This window comes from Drosophila miranda, assembly GCF_003369915.1.
Source record: "Drosophila miranda strain MSH22 chromosome Y unlocalized genomic scaffold, D.miranda_PacBio2.1 Contig_Y3_pilon, whole genome shotgun sequence".
NCBI lineage: Eukaryota > Metazoa > Arthropoda > Insecta > Diptera > Drosophilidae > Drosophila > Drosophila miranda.
Genome location: NW_022881625.1, coordinates 10,040,479 through 10,051,281, shown reverse-complemented (window position 1 = coordinate 10,051,281; position 10,803 = coordinate 10,040,479). Strand labels below are relative to the sequence as shown.

Genomic DNA, 10,803 nt, shown 5'->3' with positions numbered 1-10,803 from the left:
TGATATTGTTTGTACACGGAGCGTTTTCCGCATTAATGTTAATTCACGTATGGGGGTGTGTTGGTTTTTTCTGCAAACGAATCAAAGTCTATACAAGAAAGAGAAAAGTCGATCGATCCAGTTGAGTATTAGGGAATAACTATTTATTACAAATCTTAGTGCTTGAGTACTGGGCATAAGAGAGAGAATACAGTGGTGAATTTAGTACAATTATGGTGAGTAAATACAGAAAGTGAGCGTAGGCTCTCTATTTTACGAGGGTCATTTGAATACTTGTTCCTTAAAGGAGTTTGACCGAACATCCCGGCCCCGTTGAAAGGACTGCTTTCAAACCACCGGAAGAATTGCCAACTTGTGTATTGGCCTGCAACATGTTCCATTTGCAGTGCGGAGGTGCACCACCCGTACAAGTCCATCCTTCCCAAGCACAGTAGACTGCACTCGGCCTAGTTTCCAGCGTAGCGGTGGCAGGTTGTCCTCATGGATGATGACCAACGTGCCCTCGGTGAGGTTCGTTGAGGGTGCTGTCCACTTCGTGCGCGATCGCAATTCGTTGACATAGTCAGCAGACCATTGCTTCCAAAACCGTTGCTTGACGGCCGTAATCGCATCGTAGCGGTCCATACTTGACAGCTTGATATTCTCGAGGGACCTTTCAGGTAGTGATCGCAATGATTCGCCAACCAAGAGATGACCAGCCGTGAGAGTGCTATAGTCATTTGGGTCTGACGAAAGCGGCGATAGCGGGCGCGAGTTGAGGATCGATTCTATCTCGACGACGACAGTGCTCAACTCTTCGAAGGTGAACCTGGTGTTGGCCAGCGTACGATTTAACAGCCCCTTTGCACTCTTGACTGCCGCTTCCCAAAGGCCTCCGAAATGAGGTGCTCTGTGGGGAATAAAATGGAAATTAATAGAGTCAGATGCGCAAAATTTATAGATTTCATCTTGGGTCTGCTTTAAAAACATAAACTTTTTTAGTTCCTGCAGTTGATTCGATGCCCCTACAAAGTTAGTGGCATTATCGCAGAAGATGTCTGTCGGCATCTTGCGACGACCTCCCATCCGTTTCAATGCGTTTAAGAACGCCTTTGTTGACAAATCAGAGACTACTTCGATGTGAACGGCCTTGGTGAGAAGGCAAACGAACACGGCTATGTATGCTTTTGTAGGTCCCTTTCCTCGAATTCGTAGATATGTGTTGATGGGTCCACAAAAGTCAACTCCACAGCGTTCAAAGGGTCGAGCCGGAGCGAGTCGCGTAGGGGGTAATGAGCCCATGAGTTGTTGTAGCAGCTTCGGTCTGTAGCGAACGCAGTGTACACAGGAGCGAACAATTCTACGTGCCAAGTCTCTGGCGTTAACGATCCAATACTCCAAACGAATGAGAGCGACTAGGGCTTTAGGTCCAGCGTGATAGTTCCGAAGATGCAAATGGCGAATATAGTTCCATACAAATTTGGACTGACTAGGCAGCAGCAACGGATGTTTTTGACCGTCTTGTAGGTCTGAGTATTCCAAACGTCCACCAACCTTGATAAGTTCGAATCCGTTCACGACTTCTAAAAAGGGAGTAAGAAACTTTAAGCAGCCTTTTTAATGGTTTTTGCTTCTGAAGTAAACGGATGTCCTCTACAAAATGAGTTTGTTGAATGTTCCAAATAAGGCAATGTGAAGCAAAACGAAGTTCATCTGGCGTCGGTGAGGTTGTGGTAAACGTCGATTGCTTCCGACATCTCCTTATGAACCTAATCATCCAAGCAATGAGACGCAGACTGTGAGTGTACGAGCTGATATTATCGACGATGTTGAGGATATTATTTGTCTCGTGTACGGCAGCAAACAAACTTTTCCGATTCTCCGAGTTAACCACGTCCATATCAATATCAAGTTTTCCACCAGTGGCGGGCCAGTTTAGTGAATCTTCGACTAGAAACGTAGGACCCGAAAACCATGGAGACTTAATCAACTCGCTCACGTTACAGCCTCGCGACAGAATATCAGCAGGGTTTTGATGTGTTGGCACATAGCGCCATTTTCCATCAGACGTTAAATCCTGAATATCGGACACTCGATTTCCAACAAAGGTCGATAAGGTGACTGAGTGTTGTTGCAACCAATGCAATACGAGCTGTGAGTCGCTCCAAAAATAAGATGTGATAGTGTGTTTACTGAATATGGCCTTGACTTTGTTATACAACTGAGAAAGTAGATGTGCGCCGCATAGTTCAAGCTTCGGAAGAGACTGTTTCTTCACTGGTGCTACTCTAGACTTAGAAGTGAACAATTTCACTGTGACCTGTCCAAGCGAATTCTCCGTGCGCACATAAACACAGCAGCCGTATGCCCGAATCGATGCGTCGCAAAATCCATGTATTTGAATGCTCCTAGTATCAGGCTGCAAACAAAAACGAGGTACCGCTAGTGACGACAGTGAATTCAGCGATTCCAAACACTTGCTCCATGCGTGGCTTAAATTCTGGGGGACAGACTCGTCAAAGTCGAGTTTCAAAAGCCACAACTCCTGAAGAATGATCTTAGAGACAATGACTAACGGTGATAGCAGACCGATTGGATCGAATAGCGACGACGCGTAGACAAAATTGTTCGTTTTGTGGTAGTGGGATAGACTTCCTTTGGATTAAATGTGAAACTAAATGCATCGCTTCGTTGATGCCAAGTTAAGCCGAGTGTGCTGCTGACTGAGTTTTCTGAAATGTTTAATTCCTTGGTAGATTCGTCTTCCATCACGCCTGGATGATTTGAATGCCACTTGCATAATGGAAACTGACCACGAGCGAGAGTTGATGTGATTTCAGTTTTTAGTTTGAAGAGTGTATCTATATCATCAGCCCCACACAAAAGGTCATCAACATAAAATGCAGTTTTAACAGCAGCAGCCCCTAATGGCCATGCATCCTTACAATCCTCAGCCAAGTAATGCAAACTACGAGTTGCGAGAAATGGGGCAGACGCAGTCCCATATGTCACTGTATTGAGTTGGTAGGTTTGAAGATCCGTATTTGGAGTTGCTCGCCACAAAATGTACTGGAATTTTCTATCCTTCTCACTCACAAGTACCTGCCTGTACATTTTGGTGACTTCGGCTGTGATGCCGAACCTATGCATGCGGAACCGCAGCAATTGCAGGTACAACTCATCCTGAATGGTAGGGCCGACTAAAAGTAGATCGTTAAGTGACCTTTGAGATGTTGTACGGCAAGAGGCGTCAAAGACAGCTCTGAGCTTCGTCGAGGTACTGCTTGGTTTCAGAACGAAATGGTGGGGTATATAATAATGCGGTTCTTCCAAGTTAGGACATATGGACACACGATTCCGAGGGACATATGGCCGAGACTTTCATATTCCTGCATGAACGAGATATACTGCGACCGAATTTCCGGTAGACGAGCGAGACGTCTCTCAATTGCAAAAAATCGAGTCCGACAACTTGGATCTTCTTGAAATGGCAAGCGAACGACAATCCGCCCACTGGCATCCTGATGTGTTGTGTCCCTGAAATGGTCCTCACAGCGACGATGATTTGGGAGCATTCTAGCGCTTGGATCGACAAATGAGTCCACTTTCCATAATTGCTGCAAATTCTTGTCGATCGACTCTTCTACAGTCGCCAAGAACAATGTTGGCTGTCTGTTATATTGCCGCTGGTACCTCCCAGCAACAATCCAACCAAAAAGAGTCTTCTGCAAAGTGGGAAGATTTGGACCAATGCGAATCTGGCCAACAGCTAGAGCTCCATAGAAGGCTTCGGTCCCCAGTAACAAATCAATACGATTAGTCCTATAGAGCGATTCGTCAGCCAATGGAGGGTTAGCTGGAAGGTTCCAATTCGATATGTCGATCTCACTATCTGGCTGGTAGGCAATATGGGATGTGATTCCAAACTGGAGAGTGAGCTGATAGCCGGAAGTACGTGACTTAATAGAGGTAGTCGTGCGAGCCTTCAAACTAGTAAGGGAGTCTCCTATACTGCGAATTCCAATGTGGTGTTTTTCACAACGAAGGCGAAGCTTTTATGCAAAGGTTTCGGTTACAAAATTAACCTGAGAGCATGAATCAAGCAACGCTCTACCGAGTTTGTATTCACCTGTGGCATCCTTTACCAAAACCATAGCTGTTGCCAACAAAATTTGATCATCTGCTGCGATCTCCATATGAGAATGTGAAGCAGCTTGATGAGCCGTTTGCCAGGAGGGTTGCGCTGGTTGGAGTACCGGTTCAGTAGTTGAAGATTGTCCTGCTGATGATTGGGGTGGCTGTTGCGGCTGAGAGTGATGCAAAGATGAATGATGATTCCGATTACAGGATCGGCAAAGATGAGTCGATGAACATTGCGCCACTCTATGACCATTTCCAAGACAATTGATGCAGAGACCGAGGCGTTTTGCATTGTCGTACCGTTGGTTGCTGTTCATAGCCTTGAACTGAGCGCAATTAGAGATCTTATGGCCAGAACTAGAACAAAGTGTACAAGACGGATTAGTGATAGCAAACGACGAGTTTATTTGGTGATTAGAATGACGATTTGACTTATTGGATTCAGCCTTTCGTTGTGACGAAGTAGCAGCCGAGTTTCCAGACGAATGGAGAAACTGACAGTGGCGTTCCAAAAGCTGTGTGCATGCTAGCCAGGTTGGCAGAGTTTTGTAGTCCTGCGATTCCTTCCACTTGTTCCGAGTTTGCTGATCACACTTTTCCATTATAATATATATAACCATAGCGTGAACAATGTTCTCAGGTTTGCCGATGGACTCCAGCGAGCTTAATATAGCGGATGCCTTATCCACTAGGCTGTGAAGCTGCTGACTGTTTGACCTTTCCACAGGTTGTAGTGCAAACAATGCCTCAAATACCTTCTAAAAATATAAGAGTAGGATTATCAAAACGGCCTTTGAGTTTTGCTAGGGCCTTCGGATAGTTTTCGCTTGTAACCTGGAATGCCTGAATTGTATCTAATGCCGCCCCCGTGAGGCAGGTCAGCAAATAATTAAACTTTTCTATATTAGACAATCCAGACTCACGCACAACAATTTGCTCGAACGAGTGAATGAAATTCTTATAGTTTGCATATGTTCCGTCGAAAGTGGGTAGCGACAACCTTGGTAACGATGAATTCACTGGCGGTGGGTGGTAGTCCGGCGCAACAATGCTGGCGTTCAGATCTCCTTCCATTTTTTCCTTTATGGCTAGCTTGATTGCTATGTATGTATCCTCCAAATCTGCCCGTCCTTCATCATTCGGACTAAGGTCTTCAATATTAGCTTGAACATTTAAAACATTCTTGAAATACGTTTCTAAGATGTTCAACAGATAGCGAAGCTCATCATTGCATATCGGGGTTTCCGATTTAGCATCTACCACAGATTTGATCCGAGTTATATTTCGTTTTATATTGCTCCGTTGGCGTTTTAAGTCTTCGAGCGTCGTCATTTTGTTGTGTAGTGTAATTACGCTGACACAGAACTAGAGCTTCCAAAAATAACAACAACAAAAAAACGCAGCAAGCAGCAGCAGCTAGAGCACAAATCCAACGGTGAAAGCAAAAGCAAAAGTTCCAGCAGCGGCAACGAAAGCAAAACGAAAGTGAAGCGGTGGAATTCCAATAGAAAGAATGTGTTGATCGATGGACCAAAGCAGGTAGCTGCAAAGCGAACGAACCGAGAATGCAAGCGCCGTTGAATGCGTTGTGGGTGACAAGCGAATGATAAAATTAAGCGAGAACGGCGAGAGCAAGGCGAGGACAACGATCCCGCGATCTAGACGAACAATTCTGATACGGTTTTCGGAACTTTCGATTGCAGCTGCGAGACGAGCGAATGTTGTAATTGTTGCCTTTGTAGATTGCAATTAGTTTAATTGTTCACAGAAGAATTAACATAACACACATGCCCCACGTTGGGCGCCAAAATGTTTGTACATGGAGCGTTTTCCGCATTAATGTTAATTCACGGATGGGGGTGTGTTAGTTTTTTCTGCAAACGAATCAAGGTCTATACAAGAAAGAGAAAAGTCGATCGATCCAGTTGAGTATTAGGGAATGACTATTTATTACAAATCTTAGTGCTTGAGTACTGGGCATAAGAGAGAGAATACAGTGGTGAATTTAGTACAATTATGGTAAGTAAATACAAAAAGTGAGCGTAGGCTTTCTATTTTACGAGGGTCATTTGAATACTTGTTCCTTAAAGGAGTTTGACCGAACAGATATCCTGTACGATTTCTTCACCCACCTTTAAAAGATCCTTCGAGGAGTTTGTGATGAAATAGAAGTCGTGTTCAAATGTGATTTTGTCATCAAACATTTCCTTGATATGACCCAAAAAATCATGGTACTCTGATGCAAGAAACAACAAATATATAAATATATGTGTAGAATTTGGAACTATTCTACCTACGCTCCATGACCTTATCCAGCATCTCCCAGTTCACATCCCAAAAGCCACTGCAAAATACATCTATGATCTTTGCGGGATAGCAGAGGGCCAGAAACAGTTTGGTAGCGTGGCAAAGTGGCTTGAAGATTCCCAACTTGGTCTGACACCGGGTCATGGCACGAAGGGCAGCCCGCTTGCAACGTCCCCACGGTGTGCCCAACTCTTCATTGCACATATCCACAATGGATTTTAGCCAGGCCAGACAGTTCTTGAGGATTGAAACTGAAGGGGAGACTACTGGTTTAAGAACAGATCCTGGACAGCCAGACTCCGTTTACTCACTGATGATGATAAGATAGTCTTGGATACGCAGTAGAGGCTCCATTACTTGACTGAGAGCTTGACGAATCTCGTCCAACATTAAATCTATGGCAATTTTAATGGATTTCACTGGTTCTATTAATACATCCATCATTTGGCCAAGTTCCTGTCGCAACAGCTCTTGTCCGCAGGCCAGGCTGCGCAGCATCACTTTCAGGTTTGCAAGGATATTGGCAGTCGGCCCAATGGCAGCCAGAAGGAACGCCAGGGCTATAAGACAAGCGCGTCCGCGGGAGCTGCATAACGAAGGAATAGCCAGAGTCAGTATGCACCTGTGGAGAGAAAAAATCAGGGATTACCAGTGACTATCAGTATAAGCCCGCACTTACCTGACTGGACGGCCATAAAAGAGAAGAATAAAGAGCAACGTCAGGCTTACAATTGTCAGCCATCGAGGATTGAGGTCTTGCAATCTCAGGGACGGATGCCTTTCATACCACACGAGTGTTAGAACTGTACCACAGATATATCCACAAAGAACGATTGGCACACAAACTTTACATATCCAAACGGCGTTTTTAATTTCCATTTTGTAAGACGCCAAAAACTAAAATATTTTATTGTTAATGTCGTTACCCCGTTATCGGACGTTGGCCATCTCTAAAAGCTTGTCATTGACAAATTACCCAACACTAAGGCCATCCTGCATACAGTTTACTGCATGATGGTGTGATGGACCTATTTCAGGCTGAGGTAAGCTCAGTCATGTCCAGAGGTTAATCCACAAGAAATTTGTAGAAAAAGATGGAACTTCTAGGGGACGTCAGGGTTGCCCTATCGTAAAGAGGATGGATCTGGGCTAGGGCGAGCGTTGCTCGTAGTGCGGTCGAATGGTGTATGTGGACGTGGAGTGGGTTAGTTTCGGTGCCTCGGCTATTCGGAATGAACTTACGCAGTTTGATATTAGTTAGATAATTAGACACTTTATTATGAACACTTTTAACACTTGTTAAATTCGTAAGCTATTTGGTACAACGTCTGTACTCGGGGCCGGGTTTCTACGTAAGCTCTCTTTCAAGAGCCCACCTCCGCGCAGGACTCGCGTTACGGTGACCGTCTGCCGACTCGACCGTGGGATCCGTATTCTGGCGAATTCTGGCGTGTTCGCAATCGGCGCCTGTCGCGGGTTCTCATGGTGTCGTCCCTCCGTGGTTGGCGAGCTCGGACGATCACACTTGATCGTCGCTGTCGTCTGTGGTAGGGAGGGAGGTGGGGTCTTCATACGCCGCGTGATCGGCTTTTTGGTTTGGGGCGGGAGAAGTCAGCGTGACCAGGTACGCCTCGTCAGCGCGCTGGGGCCGGCTCGTGTCTCGGTAGCTACGTTGGCCTTTCCTAGGGCTACGAATAATGTCAGAAGTATTTTGTGTAACATATATTTTTTAATAATATCCCCCCTTCAGAGGTACCCGGGAAGATATTGTAGCGAACCCTTTTAGGTTCGTGATACCCTCCCCTTTCTTCCCGAGGGCGGTCACAAAGACCCGTTCATCGGGAGCGCGGCGGTGTATGCGGTACCGTTGTTCACCCCACCAGCTATCGAACAGGGTTCGTCCCCATGTCTCTAGTCGCCGGTGCACTTCTTGAACCAGGTACGTTGGCAAGACTCGCGTCCGCCAGCGGGGTAGTCGCTTCGTAGGCTCCTGGGGGCGTGCGCGGGGGGGCGTTCCCACGTATTAGAAAATCTCCATTAGTTCGTCGGAGTCGGAGTCGGGTTCCCCGTCGGGGCGGTTGTTCTAGGAGGGCTGGCGTCTCTATCGGGACTATCTTCGCCTGGATCGGCGTCTTCGTCGGAGATGGTGCCCCCTTGGGAAGCGATGGTTCCGTCGCGGGGTACTGCTTAGTCATCAAACCTGTCTCCCATCGGGGAATAAGACAGCGTCGAGATCCGAGGGTCGCGCGGCTTTAGGGTCTCGGGTGCCGCCTCATCTCCCGAATCCGCGGTGAATTCGTCTTCACTGTCCGTGCCGCTGTCGGACGTTGTCTCGCTTTTCGTGTCCGTGAAGGCATCGGGTTCCTCGGAGTCGGTGTCCTCCGTGAGATCGATGATCTCGACTTCCTCGAATCGTGCTTCTGCTGTGGCATTCATTTCGACGTTTGCTCTTCTTGTGTTGGTCCTGAACTGGCGTTGGCACTATTTATCGAGGGTACTCGCTGAGGTTGCAGAAACGCAACTCCATCGCGTCGGCAGTGCCTAGCGGCATGGTCGGTGGGGTTCCTCATTGATAGTTTTCGGGACGTAGCTGGATGTCCGTAACTAGGTATGTTCGACGTTGATTCTCAGGTCTGTTCGCTGGCAGGTGTGTTTTTCTTTTCTCTTTTGCTTTGGCTGGGGTCTTGTTTCGTGTTTTCGTGGACGGGATCGTCATCGTGGTTAGGCGGTGGGTCGTCTCCTAAACTTCGTGCGTTACTGCTTGGGGTCTGGTGACGGTGTCCATTGGTAGCTTCGTTAGGGGCGGGGGTAAGTAACGTCTCCCGATCCATTGAAGATCACCATGCCGTTTGCTGGTGGCGTTATCGTTTTTTGTTGAGCGCGGGGCAGTGTGTTTGGCGGCTGCCGGTCGTCTCGGTTGTCTCGCGGTGCGGTGTCGTTTTGTTCAGGTAGCTTTGCGTTGCAGGTCGTCGATGTGGGCGAGATTCTTCAAGCTTAATTCTTGAAGGAATGGTAAGCTGAGCCTCTCTCGGTGGTCCGTCACTCTTGGACTCACCTAAGTGGTTGATGTACCAGTCTCCGTTCAGCGCGACTCGGCTGGAATTCAAGGCGATGTATGTTCCCGCGACGTGTTGGGTGGCCCCTGCGTCGTCCATAACCGCACTCTGCCACTGCCTATCCATCGCTGAAGTCCAGGATTTTGCCGTCGCGTTGGACCGGGAATACGAGCAACTTCTTGCAGATCAGTTTGGGTTGAGGGAACCTTATCAAGAAGCGTAGCAGGTCAGAGTTTTAGAGACTTCCAAGAGTCCTACCGAGCTGATGTTGGCGAAATACTGCTGGTTAAGCTTATTGATGTCTGCCTCCGTGTCTTTCGATTTCGCTATGTGATTCATTAACTCGGTACTCTCGTTCAGGCGGGCCTGGATCTTAGAGTTTTCCGCGTCCACTAGTTGGTTCTGCTTGAACTTGACATGTTCCCAGTCGTCAAAGTCGGGCGTCCCGGCTACCACGTTCAGCGCCATCCCGAGCAGTTTGATGAAACCGGGCTTCTCTGTGGTGTATCCTCAGGGTGGCCACTACATGCTTGATGGGCTCCAGATCTGCGTGTTGCACGTGGGCCATCCGGTTCACCTTGAGCGTTTTGATTGTTCGTTGGGTTACGTCAACGTACTCGACGTAGGACGTTACGTTCTTCGTATGGCTCAAGTGTCCGGGTTTTTCCCAGACGGAGTAGTCAATTAACGTCGCACGTGCGGATGTCGTGATGGCGAGGAGGCCAGCAGGGCGTTCATGGCGGGCTTGTACAAATTATCCTTCTCGCGTAGGCTGTGTGAATGGTGCGTCTTGGCGGGAGTGGTTGATTTGGTTGTATCTGGTGGGTCTTGGGTTTGAGGTTGTCGGCTTCAGTGGTTCCTATTCTTCTGGAGAGAATATAATGATCGATGGTAGCCAAGACTGCGGTGCCCATATTTGCGAAGAAAGGTTTTCTTCATTCTTCCACGTTGCACTTCGGGTACACTCCGAGCCCTCTGTTTTGGTTTGGTGTCGTATTTCCGCTGCTATTTTTAGTTTGTGATGTTCTTTTTTAGTTTGTGATGTTTGTAATTGGCGAGAAGAGCACAGGAACGAAAGTTTGTCGGAGATAGTAATGGGTGTGGTGGAGGAAGGGCGGCACGGCACGGCACACGGCACACACCAAAAAAAGAACAGGGCAACACAGAAAAACGGCAATGGCAACACGGCATGGAACAATCAAACAGGCGACTCGAAACGGCATGCAACGGTTATAGCACGTCCGACGATCACAACCTCTCGAGCGGGTGGACGAGATGAGAGTGGCGGACGAGGTTCATGGTGGAACTCTCACATGTCCGC

At 47.5% G+C, this 10,803-nt stretch overlaps 1 protein-coding gene across 1 annotated transcript; it reads right to left on the bottom strand.

Moving 5' to 3' along the window:
* Positions 1–6,045: 6,045 nt before the first annotated feature.
* On the bottom strand, positions 6,046–7,364 carry LOC117194673 (DC-STAMP domain-containing protein 2-like). Its single transcript, XM_033399186.1, has 4 exons — positions 7,106–7,364; positions 6,738–7,048; positions 6,417–6,677; positions 6,046–6,355 (listed from the first exon to the last, which is right to left on the bottom strand). The coding sequence occupies exons 1-4, from the start codon at positions 7,303–7,305 to the stop codon at positions 6,204–6,206; spliced, it is 924 nt and encodes a 307-aa protein (XP_033255077.1). The 5' UTR covers positions 7,306–7,364; the 3' UTR covers positions 6,046–6,203.
* Positions 7,365–10,803: the final 3,439 nt, after the last annotated feature.